The sequence below is a fragment of the Thermobia domestica genome, chromosome 2 (genome assembly GCF_964235325.1).
Source record: "Thermobia domestica chromosome 2, izTheDome1.hap1.1, whole genome shotgun sequence".
Classification (NCBI taxonomy): Eukaryota; Metazoa; Arthropoda; class Insecta; order Zygentoma; family Lepismatidae; genus Thermobia; species Thermobia domestica.
Window position 1 is genome coordinate 172669623 of NC_137455.1, and position 26130 is coordinate 172695752.

Below are 26130 nucleotides of genomic sequence, written 5' to 3' on the forward strand. Positions count from 1 at the left end.
TATAAATATTTTGATGTTTTTCTTACTGCATTCGCGAATCTAAAACGAACTAATAACAAATTTTGACTCACATATTTAAAATATGACGTCAGGAGTATTGTGTATTTGAATTAACATTGCGCAATTATGAACCTTATTTGTTTAATTTTTCATTTATGTACAATATAAAATTTCTTCTAGACGTTATAAACTTTCTTAACACATATAGTACTGTGCAGATGTTCATAACGCTTTAGTAAACAATACGTACTTTAATGTATGCTGAAACACGGTACATTTAATCTGAACTTGCTAACATACCTTTCATGGATACATTGAAGTCACACCTATTGTGTATGAATTACAGGAAACATTTGTTTTAGTGAAACACAATGCCGTGACACGTTATCAGCAACTTGGCGAATTCTACAGGAAGAACTGCAATATAATCTTGTTCTTGGTATACGAATAATGGACATGAACCCCATTACAGTTCCTATAAATATTTCTAATTCTAACTTAGTTAGTTCCAAAGGTTTATAGGGGTCCTTCTGGTTAGAATATAAATTGCTTTCATGAACGATCAACTCCAGAATATCAACACTAAAAACATTCGAAAATATTGAATTGGAGATTTTACTTCATTTGGAGAAGACAAATGCGATTTCTATTGTGGTGTCTGAAGAGGTGGATCATCTCTTGTTATCCTATTCCATTGGGGCTGATGACTGGCAGTAGCTGTAGAATGACTGGAATTGGCATTTACTGTTTCATCTATGAAGAAAAAAAAAAAAAAAAAAAAAAAAAAAAGCAAACGATTCAATCAATTTACTAATCTGAAAGTATCGATTTCAATGAAATCAAAGCAAAGTACTCGAGTACATTAGTTTTGAACATATCTTCAGATCCTTTTGAAGTTTCAGATTTAGGACTTCTGAATCTAGAACTCCTTCTAAATCATCATCGCTTACCTGAAGTTGCTCATCCTCATTGTTGGCTGGCGGTATGTATGGCTGAGCGAGTCGTTTTTCCGAAAATATATTCTTGCTCATCTGTAAAAGGAATATAAAGTTTTCAGTTTTCAAGAATCTTTATCGAGCAATAAATCAGTAAATAATACAAAAGAGTAACAGAAAGGAAAGAGAGAGAGGTTTAAAAAAAAAATCGAAATCGATACTAATCTGGATGTGTTTCTGTGATGATCAATATTTTTCTTTAAAGGCTCACCGATATTTTAGGAAAAATAATAGTGAGATGTTTTTCCAATGAGTTTCTTAATCTGCTAAGGAAGGCGTTAGGGAGCACCGAAATAATGCACCAGAATGATTCATTTGTTGAAAAAGTCACAGTGTAATAACCTGAAACAGTTCTTCTAAGGAGTGCAATTTAAGGTAAGGTTACTGGCAAAAAGGATGCATGAAATGAAAACAACTCGTTCAATCTTAATAACGGTTTTACTCTTTGTTCGTCGTAGTATCTCACGGGTGTAGGCTGAGTATGAGGTAGTAAACATGAACGGGAAGCGAATAACAGCCGAACAGGCCAAAGCTCTCCACGAGCTGTTTATCAAATTCTCAAGAACCAGTGCTCGCATGATTTTACAGCTGCTTTAAACTATTTTAAATGTGAATGTTCTTATACTACAGTGCATAGAATGTTGAAAAATATTTGGAGACCTGCTGAAGCATCAAGATAGAGAAGAAATCTGGTCGCCCAATTTAAAAATTTACACAAAAAGTGAAAAGTGCGATTAGACGAGAATTCTTGAAGAACCCTAACCTATCAAACAATTTTTTAGGACGAAAATATCAAATTTTTAAATTCAGTGTAAGGAAAATCAAGAAAGAACACAGATTCAAGGTTGAAACATGTAAAAGTGCACTATGTTATACAGACGAACAGAAGAAGCGCGCGAAGATCAACTGCCGCAAACTCTCCGACAAGAAGTTCTCGAACAAGATTGTGATCATTGATGATGAAACTTACTGTTACCAAAACTTAGCGTTCGCGCCTGTTTCCAAGTATTATCATACATTGATAAACGTCAAGTTAGTCCTATCAAGTTCGTAAACTTAAAGATATGGCACGGGATATGGCATTGTGTTTCGGTCTGATATGGCATCATCCATTTTGTGAATAAAGTGCGCGACGCGCTTACTGACGCTGGTATCGAGTTTGTCGGCAAAAACGAGAACTCGCCAAAAGTTCCTCAGGCTAGAACAATTGAGCATTTTTGGTCTCTACTTAATCGGAAAATGGCTAAAAAGCATACTTTCATCAAGACGTGATAGATATGCAAAAACAAAGTGGTCGGAAATATCAAAAGAAGTGGTAAAAATAGTGAACAAGCGCTTTTCAGGAAGTTCCGGTTCAAGCTTCCAGAAATCGGCAGCAAAGTTGTCTACAGCGTCAAACAGTAAACTACTTCTTTTTTCAGTTATCATTTATTTATTATAATACAATCTGTTGTGATTTCTCAAGAAGTAAAAAAAAGTTACTACAAAAATTCAAAGTTCTCTTAACTCAAATCGCACTCCTTATTACCACTGTTCGTATACTCAAACCTCCTTTTTTCGGGGTGGCTTTTAAGCTTAAATTGTGTTGGATGTTTGGCTAATTACATACTAGGATATAGTATTTCAAAGGTAATGAATCAGTTTTGAGAATCTGTATGTTCCAGTAATTAAACAAATAATGAAAGTGCTTGATATGCAATGTTTCTAGTTCCTTTTTGTTTATAATAAATACTTCTGTTGATATTGTTGCCTCTTGCCGCACACATTTTCACAATCACTGACGCACTGAATTGTGCATCGGAAAGTGCGTATATGTATCCTTTTCAATAAGATGTCACTTTAAGAGACATAATAGCTGTTCACCATAACAACTTCTACACAGCGGGGGGCGCGGTGGCTCAGTGGTAGTGCGTTCACTTCCGGTGCTTGGGGTCTCTGGTTCGATCCCAGCTCGCGCCGTGTGGACTTTGTGGTGGACAAACACCGTGCTCGTGGGTTTTCTCGGGGTTCTCCCGTTTCCTCCCACTTTCTTCATTCCACCATTTCACTCATCTCTCATTATCACCGTCTCCTTTAGCCTAACCGACATAACCGTGGGACGTTAAACTTAAAGATTTCATTTCATTTCAACTTCCACATAGCGTTGTACGTGACTCACTATTGGATTCACGGGCTACTGACTTCTGGTTCCTTCTACGCTGTGCTCGTCATCAGCTCCATAAAATTGTCCACCTTAGGTGAATTGATCTTCTGTATTTCCGTGAAATCTTGAAAAATATGGGGAATAGCATACTGATGAACATACTTAAATACAGTAGCCGTTTCCTGCTTGGAAAATAATTAACAATAAAAGTGTATAGGTGAGTATTCTCTTTTGGTAGTGATTATACTGTCGAAGAAAAATAAAGTGTATATTATTTTTTTCTCCACAGGAATACTGTATGACAGAATATCTTAGAATGTCTGGAATTTATTGGGGTTTAACCGCCATTGATTTGATGGGTCAATTGGACAGAATGAACAAGCAGGAAATTATCAATTTCATTAAAGAATGCCAGGACGAATCTGGAGGTATTGCAGCGAGTGTTGGACATGATCCACATCTACTGTATACTTTAAGTGCTGTGCAGGTAATAATTTCGTTATGCCTCTAAGTTGAATAAAGTTTTGTACATTTCTTGTGTTACTGATTTTTAGAAATATACATAGTCTTGTCGTGATTGGTGTGGTTATATATGTGTACGGAAACTGTATTTATTTTGAAGATCATGCTCATATTTACAAATCTGGATCTTGGAACTAAATTTAATAGTTTGTTATGTTTCACTGTACCACACTTCATAACATGTCATTCCCCGTTTACCGTTTAATTTATGGAAATGTATACTCTTGATGGTTATTATAGATGCAAATAAGTGCTAATTGAGCAATTGATGTAATTGTGAATTGGTAAACGTGCGAGTAAGCAAAATAACAAACTGAGGATTATGCTGGTTATATACACAAATATTTGTTGAGTTGAAAATAGTTAGGATCAAAATATAGAAGGAGAATAAAATGATTAATATGTATGCATAGAAATGGCATCAGCAGTAACATACACAAAATTTTTCTTTGGGTATGCTTTGAAAAATGTCTGTTTTTTTTATTATTGTGTGTGCAGTGTTCTCCGAAATTGAAAAATTTCACTTATTCTCAGACAGTAGTATTTAACGTCAGTCATTTGTAAGACTTGAGATATCTGAAAACTTTTTAAAAATGTGATATGATGCCTTTAATTCGAACAGACAAGTGAGTTAACATTTCAGCATAGAAAGCAGAAAATTATGAGAATATTCCGTGGAAATACGCCCTTACGAATCTGAGGAGGACAGAGAGAGCTTGAAGAGATAGATTATTTCAAATATCTACGAAGTATTTTAACGAAAGACGCGCACTACCCGAAAGAGATTAGGTTAAGAACTACCATAACCAAAGAGGCACTCAACAAGAAAAGATCGTTCCTAACTAGCAAGCTTAACATTGAATTACTGTAAGGAAGAAGCTGGCAAGTACTGATGGATTGTATGATTTGGGGACTTGGACATTAAGGAAGTTAGAGAAGAAATGTTTAGAGTTTCGAAATGTGGTGTTGGAAGAAGATGAAAATAAAATGAACGGAAAGAGTAACGAACGAAGATGTTTTAAAAGGGATGGGAGAAAAGAAGACACTTTTAGCAATCATCCTTCGTAGAAGGCCAATTGGAATGGCTATATCTTGCGAAGAAATTGTCTTCATAATATCATAGAGAGAAAAATGGAAGGAAAGCGAGGAGCAGTAAGAAGAACACAGCTGATCGGAATTTGAAAAATAGAAGAAAATATTTGGAGTTAAAAGAAAAAAACTGAAGATCGAGAAATGTGGGAAAAAAACATTTCCAGCCTTAACCTAAAGAAAGAAAGAAAAAAAAAGACCAACGACCATCACTATAATTATTTGAGTAGTTCCCAAATATTGTATCTCTATTAAATTCAACTAGTCCTGTTTAAACAAACCGTCATTTTCTGTGATGGAGGCGTCATACTCGAGGACAAATTTCTTGAGACTGTGGAATACATTTAATCAGGGCTTGCCAATCAACCGATCGTGATCGACTAGTCGATCACTGCTAAGTATCGCATAGATCGCAGTTTTTTTTTGTATTATCTGAAAAGAAATCTTATACTTTTTTCTTTTATACTGAGTTTCAGTCAAAGTAAAATGATTTCGAAAAAAAAAAAAAATGGCAGAAAAAATTTCCATTTCCGTGAAGAATAGGAACACTAATTTTCTTTCCTTGTGTCATAAGGTAAATGCATATGTTGGTTGAGCAACACTTGTGTTGCTTTGACAAAGAACGGCAATTCGAAAAGTCATTTTCTTCACTTTGCAAAAGAAAAAGTGATATAACTCCGACTTCCCTCTAAAAGTGAATTAAGGAAAATGAAAGTGCAGTGCCAGTAGCATTTCCACATAGGTAGATCGCCACCAAAGAGTTGTGGTAGAAAGTTAAATTATTTTTACAGACTGGAGTAGATCAGCTAATCAAAAAGTTTGGCCACTTTCTGCATTAAATCTACCAACAGTATGCAACCTTCTCTTCAAGGCCTTCTACTCTTACCATAACACACACTTTCTGTCAAATGATCTGATTATACGGGAAGCCCGTATATTTGCTCCACCACATCGTCTCTCAATTATCGTAGTATCCTTTCGTCAGTGCACTCCAACCGGGCGTACCCTCGCTCATACGAGAAAAAGGAAGAAGAAGAAGAAAAAACACCGAAACCAGGAGTACCGTACCACAAATTCTCTACTTCAAATGTCCCTACTCAGTACATCCCAGCGTCCGTTCCGTAGAAGCTTACGCATCTTTTCTATCCTGTACTCTCCAACTCAACGGAAATAAATAAATAATAGAAAAAAGAGGGTTCTCAAGTTTACCGCTCATGGCAAAAACTGATTCTTTGAGACACTCTGTACGCCTTACTAAAGAAATCACAGGACTTAGATGTAAAAGTTGTAAGAGGTATTTCGACATGAGTCTGGTTTTCCTATATCCCACCAGAAAGATAACACACCCACTCCACGATTCTGATAGTTGCAATTTTCCAATCTTTCTTACATTCTGAAATGCTTCACTGTCCAGCTGTCTATCAATCTGCATCAACAATCATCAGAATACCTGCAATGCTTAGTTTACCCCGACTGTGCAAGAACACACAGCCCACCACCACAGTACATTCGACCATACCTTCCGCATAAATATTCTCAGAATCTTCTTTTCAAATTCTTCTATGTCCTCAGAAGGAGATGGGAAGACACTATCCTGTTATTTCTATTACTATCGTATCTGTGGACCGCGTACTTGTCATCTGTAACGACTCCATAGTCTTAGTTTCTACTTTAGTATTTTTATTTTGTCTCTTATTTTTATTACTATTATTTATTAGTGTTTAAAACTGTTCCTTATGTTCTATATTTTTATGTATGTTTCGTTCATTCCTATTCTTATTTAATACTTACACGTATTATGTATAATTTCTGTATTTGATATTCCTGTTTCTCCTCTATTTTCACTCATCAACTATTCCGTGGGTTATTCTCTTCCACTAACCTATTTTTACTTTGCGTAAGTCTGGATGCTGAACTTAACGTTTCTCAGTTACTTCTTTTTTATTTAATTAAATTAATTAATTAATTAATTTATTTATTTATTTATTTTGGTGCCTCTCTGATGCAATGTCAGTAAAATCGCTTGCTCGAGTTTTATTTTCCTTCTGTTTAGTGATAGTATTTTAAAATAATTTTCCTTTCGTCCTCGCTGCGGAATTTCTTTGTTAAAGCCATATCTTCAATTACTGGTATGTAGTATTACTAATACATTACATTAATTTATTTTTAATGACTCATATATACTTAAAAGCTATTGTGTTTTTAATACATCTGTGGGTTTCTAAATCGAAATATGGAAAACCTCAAGAGCATTCCGGTGAGGCATTTTTCCAACAGACATATTGATTAAGTATTATGTAATTTGCATATTAAATAGAGAATATGATGAAAGAAAGGATGTAATAATTTAAAAAATACGTGCCCTACACATTTTCCTTGAATATTGTAATTTTAGAAAAATGCGTATTTCATAAGAAGTTTGATTTAATTTCAGATTCTCACAATGTATGATGCCGTAGAAGTTATTAATGTAGATAAATTGGTAAATTATGTGAAGTCTTTGCAACAAGAAGATGGCAGTTTTTTCGGAGATAAATGGGGAGAGGTGGATACGAGGTTCTCTTTTTGTGCTGTTGCGTGCTTGTCTCTGCTGGTGAGGTTTCATTTTGTCTAGTTTCTATTTAGACAATATAGAAAATACTAAACATATGAATAGCTGTTTACTTTGAATACAGTTCAACGATGCTACTACACAGAGAAATCTAGACGGAAGGTCTTAATTTGAGTCCCCACCACTTAGCGCAGGGCGCAAAATTTCCGGTCGCCAGGTCGCCATTGGCGACTAGAAATTTAGAGCTGGCGACGACTGTTCAGTAGGAATGCTTTCTGGCGAAACTCGCAGGGATGCGCAGTGTCTGTTTTATACGAAAATAATTGTCACTAAGTGAGAGAAAACACGGATGTGAAGTCTGAACAACGAACATGGAAAGTGAAGTCTTCACAACGTTGTAATTCGCCCCTCCTTTCCTTAAGGACTTAAGGACTTTTATCCGAAATTTGCAATCGACAACTGGTATTTTCAGTGCAGAGAGAGAGAGAGCGTTACACAAGCATGAAGTCTTAAGGTAAGATATTTTTTTAACATGTATATGAATTGTCCAATTTAAAATTGATTATCCTGAATCTAATTGTCTGGTTTTGATTTTTTATGATCTGATGTAATTTTTTTCTTTGTCAAACCAAACGCCGTGGAGGAGGGGCTCTCATAGTTTGTACGTGAGATATTGGTAACCATCATTTTTGGATTGGCATGTGCGTCTGACTTCGAAATTTTGCGCCCTGACTTAGCGTATAATTTTTGTGAGTAAATTACGTCATTGGGTTTTTTTCATAGTTAATTTATTTCAGTAACTGATAACATGATGTTAAACTGCACGTTAAAGCAATAATCTGTGTTTACAACCCCCCCTTTTTTTTTATCTTAATACGAAAATATTTTATCTAAAGTTAATAGTAATTTTGACCAGTAAATTTTCTTCAGCAAATGAAAAACTAGTTCTTTATTTTCTCTAAAGACAAGCTTGTGTGTTTAATAAAATCTTTTCTTTATTTTTAGGGAAAACTTGAGGCGATTAATGTAGAGAAAGCAGTGAAATTCGTTGTATCGTGTATGAATTTTGATGGAGGTTTTGGTTCCCGGCCTGGCGCGGAGAGTCACGCAGGACTGATATATTGTTGTGTAGGAATGTTGTCTATTACAGGTAATTTTGTATTACGTTTTAAAATATTAACTTCAGTAGTGGAATCAAGCAATTAAAATATAGCTAAAAGCTTTTTTAAGTACAACTTGACAAGTCCAGCTTTTGTTTGATTTGGGCAGGATTAGAAAATTGTATGAACAACGTGACCCTTCAAGGTGTTGAAGATGAAAAGCTTTCCATTTTGGTACATTATTCGTATCAAGTCTGCCTCTAATGTATAGAAATATTGTCGAAATTATTAATTGAAATGTAAGATATGCTCATTTCAGTTCTAGGGCGTTTGGTCAGATCTTGATTTTCTTTTGGTTTCTGATCATTGCTCATATTATAATACTATTATTAATATGGTGCATTTATTTACATGAAGTTGACACTGTAATGTGCCATTTAAGTACGAATATTGCTCGACATATCCAGTCGATGCGGAGGAATTCATGTTTCGAAATGGCCTTGACTGTTGGAGTTGTTGTAGCTTGTATGATAGAACAGTATAATTGATTCACTTCGGTATATCGTATTTTGGCTCGCAATAAATCTTTTCGTGCATTTTACAGTATATATATATATAATTACATGACTATAAAAACCGAATGAGTTTTACCAAAGTTATCTTGGAACACGTTTTTAAAATAGGAGAGGGGGTAAGAACTCTTTCATTCTTAGATGATTATTATAATGTCCTAAATAAACTATTCACCATGTTTTGTCATAATCGAATATTTTTTCACGTGGCTTATATATATTCCTTGAATATTTTCCATATTACTCAGTGCTTGGGATGAAAATCAATCAAAAATGAGCGGTGAATTTATTCCCGTAATGTGGGTTGCATTACTCCTCCGTTAGTGAATTTATCTTCCTCCCCTCCCCGAGTGTAATAAAATGTGTGTTTGATAACTTACGTTCAATTTTGATATATACATGTAATATAATGTATGTATTTATTAAGGCTTTTATATAATCCTCACTGGGTGCAGTTGGAGTCATTCAAATATATTAGTACTCAACTAATTCTTCCTCCATTATTCAAAATAAGTGCTATGTGATAACTTTGGTAAAAAGAAATCGATTTCGATTGATTAAAGCGTTCTGAGGATTTTCAACCATCTCAGTTGCTTGAAGTTGGAATGAGCCATTCTTCCCTATTTCATCGCTTCCTCAATGCACAACACCACTTGTTTAACAAACGCTTATATATATATATATATGTAAAATCAAGGCATCTTTCTCATGGCTAAATGGTTAGCCCACTCACTTTTTGTGCGAGATATTTCATTCCGATCCAGGGTTCTGAAAAGGTACATTAAATTCCATACAAACAAATTCTTATACAATCAGCAGCAAAGGTCCATTCGTTTCTTCTACATGTTGTTTTGTCAATAACTTCGGAATTGATTGACAATTTAAAGACAGTTTTCAGCTCCATGTACAGAAATACGGTTTGGGTACAAAACCTCGCCTGGCCAAAACCTCGCCTCCCAAAACCTCGCGGCCCAAAATCTCGCCGGGCCGAAACCTCGCCTGGCCAAAACCTCGCCGCCCAAAACCTCGCGGGGCCAAAACCCCGCCTGGCAAAAACCTCGCCGCCCAAAACGTCGCGGGCCAAAATCTCGCGGGGCCAAAACCTCGCGCCCCAAAATATCGCCATACCCAAAATCTCGCCTGACAAAAATGTAAATTTCCAACAGATGATAAGGATGACGGTATAAAAAAAGCTGTTTCAGAAAAAGTATCACGGGTATTTGACCAAGTCCCGCGATACCATATGAAAATTCTATTTCTGTATTAGAGGATTTCAGTGTGAAGATAGGGCGATAGGATGCTTTTAAACAGGTTATAGAGAAAGAAAGTCTGCATAAGGAAAGTAATGATAACTAACGGGGTTTCGTGAACTTCGGAAAATCCAAAAACTTAATATTCAACAAAAATCTAATAATATTTATGAAAGTATGAAATAATATATGAGTTTTTACGACGTCCCTTGATTATGTCCTGTAGGTTAAAGGAGACGTAGATGACCAGGATGAAGGAAATGATCGAATAAAGAAAGTGGGAGGAAACGGGAATAACCCGAGAAAGCCCACGCACACGATGTTTTGTATCTTCTTCTTCTTCTTCTTCTTCTTATTATTATTATTATTTGTAATGTGGAATTGCATATTAAGAAACCCATTGGGTAAATTTTAAAGAAAAGGTTTTGGCCACGCGATGTTTTGGGTGGCGAGATTTTGGGCGGCGAGGTTTTGGCCCGGCGAGACTTTTGTCCCGCGAGGTTTTGGGCGGCGAGGTTGTGGCCACGCGAAGTTTTGGCCCGGCGAGATTTTGTCCCGCGAGGTTTTGGCCGGCGAGATTTTGGGCGGCGATGTTTCGGCCGCGAGATTTTGTCCGTATCCCCAGAAATACATTCTGGATACGTAAAATGTATATATATATATATATATCAGGGTTGGAAAAAAATGCAGTTTTTCTTGAAAAAGAACAAAACGTGTTTAAAACTTGAAAAAGGTGTTTAAAATGTTTTAAACATGTTTTAAAACACACACGAAAAAAAAAAACATGTTTTAAACATTTTGAACAGTTTTCAACCTGATTTTAAACGTAAACGTATATATATATATATATGTGTGTGTGTGTGTGTGTGTGTGTGTGTGTGTGTGTGTAGAGAGAGAGAGAAGGAGTAGATGGATAGGTAGATAAATAGATATAATTCTCTTAGGAAACAAACCATTCAAGGTAGACAAAAGCAAATTTTTTACTGGATACCACAAATGAAATGAAATCTTTAGTTAGTTTTACGTCCCATGGTTATGCCGGTTAGGCTAAAGGAGACGGTGATGATGAGAAATGAATGAAATGAAGAAAGTGGTAGGAAACGGGAGAACCCCGAGAAAACCCATGAGCACGTGTTTGTCTACAACAAAGTCCACACGGCGCGAGCTGGGATCGAACCAGGGATCCCAAGCACCGGAGGTGAACGCTCTACCACTGAGCCACCGCGCCAAAATCTCATGTGACCAAAATCTTGCCTGGTCAAAACCTCGCTGTCCACAAACCTCGCGGCCCGAAATCTCGCTTGGACAAAACCTTGCAGAATAAAACCTTTCCTTAAAATTTACCCAATGTTTCTTAATATGCAATTCCATATTACAAATAATAATAATAATAATAATAATAATAATAATAATAATAATAATAAAAGAAGAAGATGATACAAAATATCGTGTGCGTGGGCTTTCTCAGGGTATTCCCGCTTCCTCACTTTCTTCATTCTATCATTTCCTTCATCCTGATCATCTACGTCTCCTTTAACGTACAAGACATAATCGAAGGAGGTAAAAACTCAGATATTATTTAATACTTTCGTAAATATTATTCGATTTTGTTAGAAATTCCTAAGGTCACCCTCAAAGTAAGCTCCATCAGCTTTTTAGCATAAGCATTAGTAAGCTTTTTAAGAAGCGAGTTGCATTCATAGATTCATAGGAGCAGATTCCCTTATGAGAACTCAAACATTGTGGGTATAAATACAGCGTGGAGATATATGCCATAAGAGCTACAATGGAACAAACACCAAACAACGTGTGTTAGGTGGCCTTAAAAGCAAGAACGGTCAAGGAACGGGGAACCTGATGGGTCAATTAAGGGGTGCATCCATAATGAGCTAGCGCGTAACTGAGTATAGTGTTAAAACCACGGTCAAATCTGTGCTGAATGGCAAGAAAGAGCAAGAAAGTATTTAACCAAGTCAGGGCAGGGTGAAACTAATGGAACCTCGGTGTCTGTAGGAAGCAAGCTCTTTAGCAAAGGTGGGTATACTCGTAAACAAGTAGTATATACATACTTTGTGAAAGAATATTCCACAGTTCTTCTGTACATTATATGCGACATTGTATTCCTTAGCGCAGCTTTACTTTCGGTATAACGTCCCAGGATTATGCCATTTAGCCAAAGGGGGACAATGATTAAGGCATGTGACTAATTATGGAAGGATTGGTGGAATGAGAATGTGAGTGGAAGCAAGAGAACACGAAAAATTCACTGGCACAATATTATCCGCCACAAATTTACTTGACCAGGGATCGTACCAGGGACCACACGCACCAGAAGTGAGCTCTCTACCACTGAGCCACCATGCCCTTGCAGCTTAACTTTAGGAAGGCATAACCACAGAATTTTCCTATTATAATTCAATCAAAACCACCAAAAAATTGTTATACATCTTTTGCTTTTTCTACAATGCTTCACAATAATTGAATACAGATTTATGATATGCTGCAAAAATGATATTTCGCAAAAGCAATTATTGTTGGAAGAATACATATAAACCTCTGCAAGGTGGTCACTACCAGCTAACATTTCATCCATTTAAATAGAACGAAGTTGGAAGCTCACACGAGGTTGTGTCTGTACGGAGGAGGAGTGTCAGCGACAGTGTGTATGCGCATGAAGGAAGACAAGGGCGAGAAACCAACTTGTGCTACGTGGTCACTACGATGTAATATATTCATGTAGTTCAGAATAAGCTAACGTGGGATTACGTCCGGAAGAAACATACGCGTCAGCGATTATGATTATGGAATGTATGTGAAAGTAATTTCGCGAAACGCCCTTCATACCTGTTATCTAATTACTACCAGTTACTATTTTATTGTATACAGATTCGGGGCAAAGTGAAGGTGTCGACCTTTTCGTCTGCAAGCACGTTAGGGACGATGAGTATGCGTGTAAATTGAGAGAAGTGAGAAAATACGCAATAAGTAGCGGGAGGTGAACATTAAAATCTAGGTTTGTAGTAGGATTGCCCTTCGATAGTAAGACTATTCATGGCTTTGGATTGATTGTTTTAACAAAAGAGACACTGACCAAAGCTTAAAACCCACTTTATTCTAAATTATAATTTGTAACTGTTTCGGATATCTAGCATATCCTTCTTCAGACACTATCGAAACAGTTACATATCAGAAACAGTGTCTGAAGAAGGATATGCTAGATATCCGAAACAGTTACAAATTATAATTTAAAATAAAGTGGGTTTTAAGCTTTGGTCAGTGTCTCTTTTGTTAGAATTGCCCTTTTTTAACAGTATTTGTATGTTTATATATGAGCATGTTATATTACTTTATAAACAACCTCCGGCAACATTACTCTTCCTTTAATTGTCATGCTGTACTTGGTACTTGTAAATTTAAAACAAATGTGAAAAGAATGATGTAAAAAAAAATCTACAATGCTTTCCTTATGGAAGTTTGTATTGCACAGTTCTTCGTTTATGTTATTTCTTGAGTATTAATTATCATACAGGTATGTCACTGCATAAGTTAACTGCTTATCATGGGCGGAGCTATGGGGGGGCATTGCCCGCCAACTTTTTGAAAAACTCTACATTCGTCTAGGAGATACTCCGCAGATCCAAGACCGACCAAATGGTTTGCTCCCAGCAGACAATTCCTAACTCCGCTCATGCTGCTTATGCAATGCTGTTTTGTTAGGATACAACACCTATCTCCAGTAATTATAGCAAATACACGGACCATATTCTTCATCGTTGCCTAGTTGTTCGCTGCAACAATTACTGTAACAATTGAAAATTTGAATAGACTTTTTGAAGAGAAAGAGGTTATTTTGAAAGTATTATTCCAACTTTCAGCAAAACCGTTAAACCTTAAGACAGCTTGCTAAGGGATTGAAACGTGTTACGTTAGGAAACTTGAGGGACTTCCTTATTGTTAGGTAGATCGGATAATTATTCTGAAAAATAAAACTGAGCTCTCCAAGTAATATTTACTGATTCGTTACTTATATAGCGAGTATTTTAAATAAAATGTTAGTGCTTATAAAAGACAAAATAAAAGCGAGATGCCAGTCATATCAAATGGAACGTTCTTCTTACCCCATAGAACCCTGGCGTCGCCCGGAACTTTAAAATGAAAATGCGTTCCATCTAATATATCATTGAAAATAGTCTTTCGTGTTTGGCTCCTTCAAATAAAAAAAATTCTAGGTAACTACCCAAAGCCCAATGGTGCAGATTGCAGGCTCCATTCCATTATGTGCAATTATATTTCCTGTCTGTTTTTTTCTTTTATATCCAACAGTTTGCTTTGTAATTTATAATCACTCAACGTTTTGTCTGAAACACTTGGCATATTAAACTACGATGTAATATACATGCTTCAACTCAGAAATTAGGATTGCTCTCGAATCAAAAATACATTTGTAACTAAAACTATTTTGCTTGCATAGTAGCGAATTTCTTGCAACAATTACACACACATATATATCACATAGCAGAAAATGAAATAGATCAAAACTAAATATAGGCTCTTTATTGCTGTGAAAATTCAGTAACAGAGCCGGGGGTTACACTCGGATTTCTACTTCCGTGCTGGTCCTAACTACTTGTTACATTTTAAAACTAAAAACGGAACCGACGAAAATCTTCAGTTTCTGTTGGACTCCTCTTAATTTTTTTGTACATTTTCAGTTACTACTAAACTCGACAAGGCCACGAACACTGAAACAGAGTAAATTTTGAAACGCCCACCGTCTTCATTGGAACTCGAACCACGGTGGGTACCAGTCTGTTCCCTGAACAACCACGTAGCATTCACTCTTCCAGCTAATGCTGTTATCTGCCTCAGAACTGCAGTTTTTCACTAAATCCGCACTTGTAGAGAATACAATGGAAGATCAATTGATTCCTCCCATCATTTTATGATTTGTTTCACATTGTAACGATCTCGTTACTATAGGATCAAAAGAAGATGATTAAAAAAAAAAAAAAAAGAAAGAAATAAGGAATAAGTTTCTGTGGAAGATCAATTGATTCCTCCCATCATTCTATGATTTGTTTCACATCTACTTTTTGTTGCATCATTTCATCCGTCCTGTTTCATTTGCGTTTAAATATCTCATAAACTATCACAGGTCTAAAGCATTCATCTGAAACTTTTCATACTTTCAGTATATTCTTCACTTGATAAAGAATAAAGATAAATTCCTTATGTAGTATATTGCTTAGAATAAACTGGCCGGTTCCAGTGAATAACCAGATAAATGGACTTTTCTTAAAATCTGATGTTTCACAGGTATACACTGCTTCTGGTGACCTTTACGTTGATAGAAGAGGATATGAATTCTTATAACTGAGATAGCTATAGCATATGATGACCAGTTATGTCTCATTGATTTGATGTTCTGTAACTTTCAAACTAGTCTCCTGTAAAATTTTAATTTTCCGATTTAACTTTGTATTCATCGGGGATGAGATCAGTTTCTACGAAGGATTGTTGCAGTTGATGAAACGTGGATACAAGATTTTGAACGAGAACTGAAATCTCAGTCGTCATAATAGAAAAGTCCTGACTCTCCACGTCCGAAGAAATTCCGCCGCCAACAATCCAAGGTAAAATTCATGATGATCGCGTATGATATGAATGGAGTGATAGCTACAAGTAGAGTGCTAGTGAGACGTCTGTAACAGGCGGATAGAACAAGCTGTTTCTGGAAAATGTTTTGCGTCCGAAAATTAGTCAAACAAGGCCTGACATGTTTGCAGCTGGTGTCCTCATTTTGCACGATAATGCAAGACCGCATATTGCCCCACAAGTGAGGGAAACACTCGAGAAGTATGGATGGGAAATACTTCCCCACCCATCATATATTTCTGATTTGAGCACACCAGACTTTGATTTGTTTCCCAAATTGAAGGAATTGCTCCGTGGAAAACGTTTCGATACAATTGACGAAGCTTCCAGGGAGGTGACCCGTGTAATCAGACAGCTCAAAAATGAAGTTGCCTTATCCGGAACACAGAATTTACCAAAACGTTGAGAAGCTGTCATAAGCAAGAGTGGAGATTATATTGAAGGTTTGTAAAAGTATTTTTTACAATAAATTATTTACTTCCATAATATCATTCAGTGTGCAGAACTTTTGAAGTGAATATAGGACAACAAATTGCAAAATATATTCCGAACAGTCACAAGGATACAACTTTGTACGTAAGGGCACATGTAAACGCTAAATGCAAACATTAAAATCTATTGGTACTATAACAAATAAGTCTATGAGCCTCGCTAAATAACAGTATATGGGCCAAATTTCGTAAAAGTCTTCGTAAAATTTGCGAATCGCAGAGAAACGCAAATAATGCAATAAATAATTATAATTGAGTATCAAATATCGCAAACTAAAACGTGAAAATTTACATTTCGTTAACGCAGTCCACTGCAGAATGAAGTCCTATAAAATATTTTAAGACATTCATTAATTACGACTTAGCTACTGCGTATGTAAAGAAACCTTTAACCTATGACTATTGTGATATTAATACATAATTGACGTATTTTGTTTACGCTTGATGAAGTACTGTATCATAGAAGGAGTCTACGAAATTTATACTTTGCTAAGCTAACTAAACCCAACTTACCTATCCTAACTTAAAATATATTTTATTTTCAAGTACAAAAACATATTTTGTTTTCAAGTACAACAACAACAACAACAAAAAATATAAAAAAGTAAAATTTTACCGAACCCTATCAACACTATATTACATAAGTTAAACGTATGACGCGTTGTTGTGCGTAAGCCTGTGTATAGTACATTACGTCAGTCTTACAATTGTTTATTACTACTTGCATTTTGGTAAATTTATTTATCTTTGAATTCATAAGAAACATTATTTCAAGCTGCACATTTCAAATTTATTCTATAAATTGTAACTACACATTCAATAAATGAGCTGACAAATACAGAAGAAGGTAACGTGTGGTTTGACAAGCTGCGGCAAAGTAGAAATGTACAAAGCACTTTATTTTATGGTGAACATAATTATGTATTTCCAGAATAGTGCCCATTTCATTGGTGCATTTACAACTCTCACACCTAACCTTTGCAGAGATTTATAATATGGTAGCAAAATGATAAGAAATAAAAAAATTACTCAGTTAGAGCCAATGACTTTAAAATTCGTAAGTTCCTAAGTGAGAGTTCATCTGTACCAAGTATGTCACACAAAGAAATGTTTCCTGACCTACCAGCTAATGCGAGAGACTTGTGGTTACATTGAGTAATGGTTTGCGTCAACGCAATGCAATATTTACCATTTTGTTAGCAATAAACGGCATAGCAGTTATAATCACTTATTGCATTTTTTGTGTTCTTTCTTCTATGTAGAATTTCTTGAACATTACTTCCGAATGCGCCACTTAGACGTGTGTTAGAAAGCGAAGGAAGTGAGTAATTTTCTTGGTTACACCCCTCTAGGCTATACCCAACAGCTACCACTCAGCCAAACAAATTGTGCTTGTAAACCACCCTCTTGTATTGCTTCTGTTGCAACTCACTCTTACTTACAGATGGTGATCAGAAAAATGGAATCACCTGTAGTTGGCAACACGTCAGATGTATGGGTTGGCAGGGGTGACGTGGCGCCCGCAGCGCCGGACCGTTGGTGGTGGTGTGTTAGGTCGGTCTCCATACTACGTCAGGCGCAGTGGAACAGCAGTGTCCAGTGACTGCAGCAGACGGAGGTAGTGTAAAATGGGAGACCTCAGATTTTCAAAGAGGTCAAATTGTTGGTGCGCGGTTATGTGGAGTGAGTGTGACGGCAGTGGCTACTGGTTAAGTGTGTCGCGTGGGACAGTGTTGAAGGTGATGACGGCCTACACAATACACGGGAAAACCACATCGGGAAAGCGGAACAGTGGGCGGAAGAAAATCATGAGTGACAGGTCACGCCGGGTATTAAAGCGCATTGTCACGCAGAACCGTCGTGCCACTGCGGAGCAAGTGACGGAGGAACTCAATCAGCACCTCCCCCACCCTATTTCGACAATCACAGTCCGCCGCGAATTACATGACATGAACTTACGGGGTCGTATTGCACGGGTCAAACCGCTCATCAGGGACCATAACGCTTTCGCACTCCGCAAATGGTGCCGCGACCATGCAACTTGGACCGTTGAGAACTGGAAACGTGTAATATGGTCGGATGAGTCATCCTTCACCCTATTCCCAACCACGGGCCGTGTTTATGTGTGGAGAACGCCCAAAGAAGCTTATGAACTGCAGTGTCTCCGCCCAACTGTGAAACATGGCGGCGGCTCGGTGATGCTGTGGGCCGCAATATCATGGTTTTTATTGGGTCCTGTGGTCACACTTAGTGGACGAATCACTGCCAACGATTTTAGGAGACCACTTGCATCCTATGGTCCGGATGTTGTTCCGGACAATGACGCCATCTTCCAGGATGATAATGCACCCATTCATACAGCTGGCGTTGTTGCAGCGTGGTTTGAGGAACATCGGGATGAAGTTCAACACCTCCCCTGGCTCGCCCAATCCCCAGATCTCAACATAATTGAACATCTGTGGTCCGTCTTGGAAACACGACTCCGGCGACGATTTCCGCTTTCATCCACTCTCACAGAAATGGCCGATGCCCTGCACGAGGAATGGTGTAAAATTCCACTTGCTACCATTCACGACCTCTATGCCTCCATCCCACGTCGCATCAAGGCTGTTCTGAAGGCGAAAGGTGGCTCGACACCATATTAATCTGGTAAGTTGCAATTTCGTTCAGGTGTTTCCATTTTTCTGATCACCATCTGTATTTCATTCATTCGTGTTTTAAACAAGAATTGGTAACAAGTTGGTAATATTTACAGATAATATTGTTTCGATATTGCTCCCCTCAAGTTGCAAAAGAATAAGTATATTCACAGCACAAATGCAGATCTTAGATAACTCTCGCCAAAGTCTTTGTATCATCTTGTTGTAATGTGAATTCGTATTACTTACTGAAGAACCATTTATATCCACATTACTCTTAATTAGTCCTTTCAAAAACTCAAAAGGGTTTTATTTCGTTGTATATCTATTCATCAATGTTTCATTTCGATTTAACCATTTCATTATGATTTCTCCATCGCTGAGGGAAAACAGGGAAGTTTGAGACAGCCTTGCCATCTTGTACAGCACAAAATTCTCACCTTTTACAAGATCCCGAATTTCTCTGTAAGTACTTGACTTATCATTCTCAAATAAACGTGACAATGCTCCTTATGACATACTGATTTGCTCTATAAAATTTAAACCTACTGTACTAGTGACCTTTTCCAAGTTATTGCACCATTTCCAAACTGAACTTTTCTCTCTTCTCTTGTGACAACACTGTTTAACTGACCATTCTAAACTTGAAGTCATCTTAAAGAGTTCTTATCAGTATTTAATTTAATGTGCACAAATAGTAGTTACTACTACATTTCTTGTGTGTGTAAAAGGCATTTTAATTTGATATATGTTTAACGTTAGTTCTCAAAAAGTATGCAACACTGATCTGCGAGTGTCATCTCTTTTGTATTTGTTTTCATTGCTGATTCGAATTATGAAATCAAATTTAGATCATTCTATTTTTTTTAAACAACAACTTTATATTAAGTTGGCAACATGGTTCATCTGGTGATGTTAGCCAATAAGTGAATAGATGTCCCCGTTCTTATAGTTGCTTCGTGCAAAGTTTCGCTTCTCTCCCTCTTTTGGTTTCTGCATTATCAATGTTGGACATTATAAATAGTGCACCCGGTATATTTACCTTTTCTCTTCTAAGCCCCTAATTCCTGCGTTTTATAATTGAATTTTCGTGGGACCGCGTTGTCTCAGTGTTGCATGAGGTCCTTGATTGGATCCCAGCTCACGCCAAGTGAGCTTTGTGGTGGACAAACACCGTGTGCGTGGGTTTTCTCGGGGTTCTCCCGTTTCGTCCCACTTCCCTCATTCCACAGTTTTCATTCGTTCCTCACCACCGTCTCCTTTAGCCGGCATAACGTAGGACGTAAAACTTCATAAAAACTAAGTATTTATTAAAACTTTATAAAGATTTCATTTTATTTCATTTCAATTGAATTCTCGTCACTGATACCGTTCTCTGAGGTAGGAAAGTGTGAGTTTGAATTTAGGTTTGTAATTAGGGATGAACTAAAGGCCTAAATGTAATTTGACTGCGTAAACAACCTTTTTGTTCCACCTATTCCATTTCTTCGCTTCGTGATAGGCCAATGAAGAAAAGAAGATGGTGCAGGAACACTGTAAATGGCCATCATGCTATACATGAATCGAGACGTGGTCTTTAACTGTGAAAATATTTTCTTTAATCTTTTGGCTACCAAGCCCATCCTGCAAGATAAGGCCGAATTTAAAAAAAAAAAAAAAAAAAAAAAAAAAAAAAAAAAAAAAAAAAACTCAGGTTTCATAGAATTCATTTCGAATGTTTTCATAGTTCATGGCCTAATGTATGTAGACATATGGCAAAGAAAGAGAATACGCAAAATAGAACAGATTTACAGAGTAAAATAGGAATAAAATATGTTCTGAAATTACCATCGTTCTATGTTAATTTTCATTTATCTATTTTTAATTTTATTCTCCTCCAAATATAGTTGTCCTGTATTGTCTGGAATCGCGGCGCATTATACATTGACCATCACTACCCTAGATCGGGCTTTCCCAACCGGTGTGTCATGACCCACTGATGCGTCGCATAGCTTCATAAAGTATGTCGCGAATTTTAGAATTTAAAAATAAATTTATACCATCCAGATGTTTAGGCTTTATATGACATATTTGATTTTTAGCATGAAGACTTAAATAATTTTGTAATAGCGTCAGCATGAATTCTCAATTCTGCTTGCCGGTACGTAGATAATACTATATAGAAACGTATAACCTTGTACAGAATTTATATTACCAGCATAGTTTTACAATATTACAATTTATTTTAATAACATATCTAGTAATTGTGTCGCGATGTCGATGAATGCTGGTAAGTTGTCGCATGTTTTGTAACTTCTCTTTTCATCTTGATAGCTCAAATGAGGAGAAATAGAGTTTACACCTTGTTTATATTTCCTGTTTGGTTCCTCTCATTGTTAGTTCTTTGGGCCTGTATGCAACATATCTTAGAAAACCATCATATATCAAGTTAAATAAAAATAGAGTTTCACTTTATGGAAAATTTCCTATATCACTTCAACCTATCTAGGTGTCCGAGTCAAACATGCGCAGACTTCTATCAGAGTTTTATAAATACTACACAACAGAACAAAATGAAACTTCATGTGGGCGCGCTCATAATCACCACCTCTCTATTGTTGTTGTTAGTTTAGGCAAAACGAACTGGCAGTGTCTTCTAAACTCTGTAACAGGTACCGATTTTTTTTTTTTTATATATATATATATATATATATATATATATATATATACAATTTGGAAGGAAAAGATGTAAATATCGTTGAAGTTGAGAAAACATTTGGGAGACCGTTCCTATATACGGTGGACGATTCAAGATCGGGTTAAGAAATCCAGTGAAAACAGAGTGAACATTGGAGATGGTCTTGGAGGTGCTCACACTATGGACCATCATAGGTCTGAAAAATATGACGACATATGGGAACATTACAATCAAAAGTTTGGGGGTACTATTGAACTTGCCCCGGAGTGCGAACTCCCAAAGGTTACCACTAAAGATACTGAAGAAAGAATTGAGAATAAGAAAATTTTTCCTCAAATGAGTCCCTTGTGAACTTACAGAAGATCGAATTAAATTCCTATAAAAGACATTCCACAACATTCTCTCTCATTACCATCATTATCCACGACTAGTAAACAGAATGTTGATCGTTGATGGAAGTCAGGTGAGTCTGTACACCCAATCTAAGCCAAATTCCATGCCAAATTTCGATGTGCTTTGGGTAGGAGGACTGACATCTGTGGAAGAAAATGTTGATCAATAGCCATGTACATCGACGGTTTCATGCAGGGTGTCTACTAAGCTTCTAAAATAAAATTTCGTGACTTTTTTTTTGTGACCTTTTCTTTACCAACCATAAAATTTCTTTACATTCTCAAGAGTGAATTTGGGTGCGAATTAGGCAGAATTCCCATGCATGCGATAGAAGCGTGCTTTGCTTCCATTTGGTAGCGTCTAAAGCCGACCAAAGACACATTTGGTGGTGAATTTTGATGTTTTATAGAATAAAATTTTCCAGTCTGGACTTATATTTGTACAGATTTAAAAAAATCGTGACCCAAAAGCTAAATTTCGTGACTTTTTCTTGACTTTCATGACCGTTTTCTAATTTCGTGATCTTTCCAGGACTTTCATGACCGATAGACGCCCTGTCATGTTATGAATTTTGCTAACTTTGATGAGCTGAAAGTTAGTATTGAACTCATCTGTGGTGATGGGCTTCTCCGTGTCCTAGTTCAGGGAGTCAGCATGCTTCCAGAACGCTAGCAGCGTGCCATCAAAACTGATGGACACTACTTATAAATATACTGATATTTCAGTTTTGCAACATTTCCCATTTATTGTCTGACTCGGGCAATCCAGTAAATCTGACATATGTCCCATTGGTGGAAACCAAAACGATGTAAATTAAAATTTAAAAGAAAAATTATATATACAATATTGTTCAGCATAAACTGAGCTGTATTCTTTGATATAATAAAATGTTATTATTCTTTTTCAGGACATTTGCATCACGTTAACGCAGACCTTTTAGGTTGGTGGCTTTGTGAAAGACAACTTCCATCTGGTGGTTTGAACGGTCGACCAGAAAAGTTACCAGATGTTTGTTACTCTTGGTGGGTTCTTGCATCGCTTAGTATTTTAGGACGTCTGCACTGGATAGATAAGAATCATTTAGTGACATTTATTCTAGCATGTCAAGACCCGGATGGCGGTTTTAGTGATAGACCTGGAGATTTACCCGATCCATTCCATACTTTGTTTGGCTTAGCTGCACTTTCCTTATTAGGAGATTCGTCGGTGAAAACAATTAACCCAACATTTTGTATGCCACAGTATGTCATCGATAGGATAGGACTTCGACCACAGAGATTGTCAGTGTGTTGAAAGATGGCAACGAATCGTAAATTTTCAGCTTTAAGTGAGATTTTTTGTAAGAAATGTAGTGAATTTATATCAAAGAATTTGTATCATTTTACACCTTAGAAATAGATCAAGTGGGCAGAATTTTGCAATATAACTTTTGTTATATGCTTTTCACGGCGAATAAATTCTTCCGTTGAGTTGAGGATTGGCCATTAGACCTTCTACACCTTTGTAGACCTATAAATCTGTACCTGGCCCGTTCTGTACTTCCATTTGTTTCCATTACCGCCTAGTTTAAGTTTCTTTATTTAAACCGTAGATGCCCATTGGGGTTTATAGATCAGCGTTGTGTGCAGACACACACACACTAATTATTGGTGTTTTGTTAATTTTAAGTTCTTTAACCCACGATTGACTTCGCAATCAAAGGTGGATTTAAATATGCTGAAACATTGGGAAAGAAGACATAACTGATTGAACTCTGATAATGGATTTGGTAACAGTGTATAATTCATCAGAGTTTTGATACATACGTGATAAGTAGGTTGCTGGCACTGTCCAAAATTACAGCATAGTTTGTTTCAATTCGCTATCGAAAGATTAATCTGCTAACATAGTAATGCATATGATTGAGTTGAGTGTAGATTTTTAAAAGGTCTTGATTAGAAAAGCAAATAGCAATAGAAGATTCGCTGTTTTTTTCTTTCTTTCCTTAATTTCTTTCTTCTCAAAATAACGGAAGAAATAAAGAACATAAGTTTTTTACAACTTTTTGTAAAAGTGTGGTGTGGGTTACTATTAAGTAATTTGTCAGATCAGGTTGTTTTTCTGTAACAACCAAAAATCACTCATTGATTTGTTTCATAGTAGAGTGCAGTTCAAAAAATATTTACTTCTAAATAAATGAATATTTTTACACAGTGAATTTTTGCCGTTGTGTTTTGTAAAGTACTCAGTTAAATTCAGTAAATTGTATGAAAATTCAATCAGTGCTTTTTATGTTCACCTGGAACAACGTAGCTCTTTCAGTATTACTGGAGTCGATTACACTTGTTCTAAACTTTCCGCTTTATCTTACATATTACACTTGCACAAATCACTCAGTGAGCTAAGGATTTGTCTTATATGTTTTAGTGTAAATGACTAGTACTTCTGAACGAGATTCAAGTTGTCTGAAATTAATGGTCGACCAGGTCATTGATTTCACGACTCCGAAACAAATTTAAATTTATGTGTGGCAATGTATGTGTCAACATTTTCAGATTTCAAATATTTATAAGGCACATCACAATATACTAAGTGTTTGGGCTCTCCAGTACCAAATATTTAGCTTACTGTTCTGTACATGTGATTTTCAATGGTTTCCAGAGATTTCCCTGAAGCCACTGTTAGCTTCCAAAGTGTAGAACATTCAACTAACATGATAATTTCAGTTATCATTCCATAACACCGGACATTATTGAATCAGTCGTGCAATGCAGTTTCGATAATTCTTTAAAACTTCCTCTTATTCAACCTGTCAGTTCATGATTGAAGCTTTCTGGCTCTCGAAAGAAGCTTGTTTTCTAGATTTCAGTTCAAAACTTGGTCATGATCTTTGTCTAAACTGTCTTCATAATTTATTTTTCTAAGTTCAGCTATCATTTCTTAATATATTCTCTATCTATACAGCTTTTTTTTTTTTTTTTTTTTGGAGGGGGGGCATTGCTAGTTTGATTGCTAACTCATTATTTACTTTCAGTGATACAAATGCCAGTTATGAGTTAACTTACATCAAAACTTTCAGGACCCATTAGTCCTCTTTTTGTGTATGGTTTTGTTATGGTTTAAGCATTCGAACATGTGCAATGCTTTTCAAAGATGTAACAATCTGTTTCACTTCATATGTGAGAAACGAAATGTAAGCACATTCTATTACGTATTTTATTGCTCACATTTTCCGAGTGTTATCTGTTATTTTATCAGAATGCTATACTTTGTAGTATATTATATATATATTGAGATATGAAAAGATGGATTAATATATGGTGATATATTTGTAGTTCATATATAATGAAAGAGAGAAGGCAAGATTAATATATAATGGTATATTTACAGTGTATATGTAATGGAAGGTAGAAGACAGAGGTTAAGCAAATCAAATCAGTGAAAATCATTGTACAGATGTGAAAGTAACGTTAAAGGATGGAATTGTAATCCGTAATTGAATATTATGTAGTGAGCCTCTAATTAAAATAATAATTTATCCACTGTGGTTAGGTTTGGTTAGTTTTGTAATGTATTTATGGTTCTTAAAGTAACTTCTTGCAACACTGTCTCTTTGTCTTTTTACAACACATAAATAATGTCTTTCATCTTGGTATCCTTTATTTAACTAATTTTCAACAATGTTAGTACAACATGTAAATTATGAAACCGCCCAAGGCATAACACTTGAAAAAGATATAAAATAAATGAATACAAAATTAATAAACGAAGTTTTATTGAAAAAACATTAAGAATATGAATTTATATTTAAAAATAACACCCAGTAAGAATTCACGGATATAGCCCAAACTTGGTGTAAGAAGGAAGGGCTATCTGATAGTGATCCCAATATCACGCTGGTAGGACGTTCCAAACGAGTTATATAGTGTGTTCAAAACATGGAGGTCTCTCCTTGAATTGTCATAGAAACAGTAGGTAGTGGTTTTAGAGTCGCTGAATGTGTTGGGGTGGGAGATGGTATCCCACACTCGTAGATCTTGTCGTAACTGGGGTATGGATGGTCAAACACCGTCT

The 26130-nt window shown here is 36.2% G+C and overlaps 1 protein-coding gene across 2 annotated transcripts in view; it reads left to right on the forward strand.

Annotated features, from left to right (window-relative positions):
* Positions 1-25822, forward strand: part of RabGGTb (geranylgeranyl transferase type-2 subunit beta) — a 45428-nt gene extending 19606 nt beyond the window's left edge. For both annotated transcript variants that reach the window (XM_081747892.1, XM_081747886.1), the window contains exons 3-6: positions 3428-3625; positions 7184-7342; positions 8306-8450; positions 22985-25822. In XM_081747892.1, the coding sequence (XP_081604018.1) occupies positions 3428-3625; positions 7184-7342; positions 8306-8450; positions 22985-23370 (888 nt within the window). In that variant the 3' untranslated portion in view covers positions 23371-25822. The remainder of the gene's footprint in view (positions 1-3427; positions 3626-7183; positions 7343-8305; positions 8451-22984) is intronic.
* Positions 25823-26130: the final 308 nt, after the last annotated feature.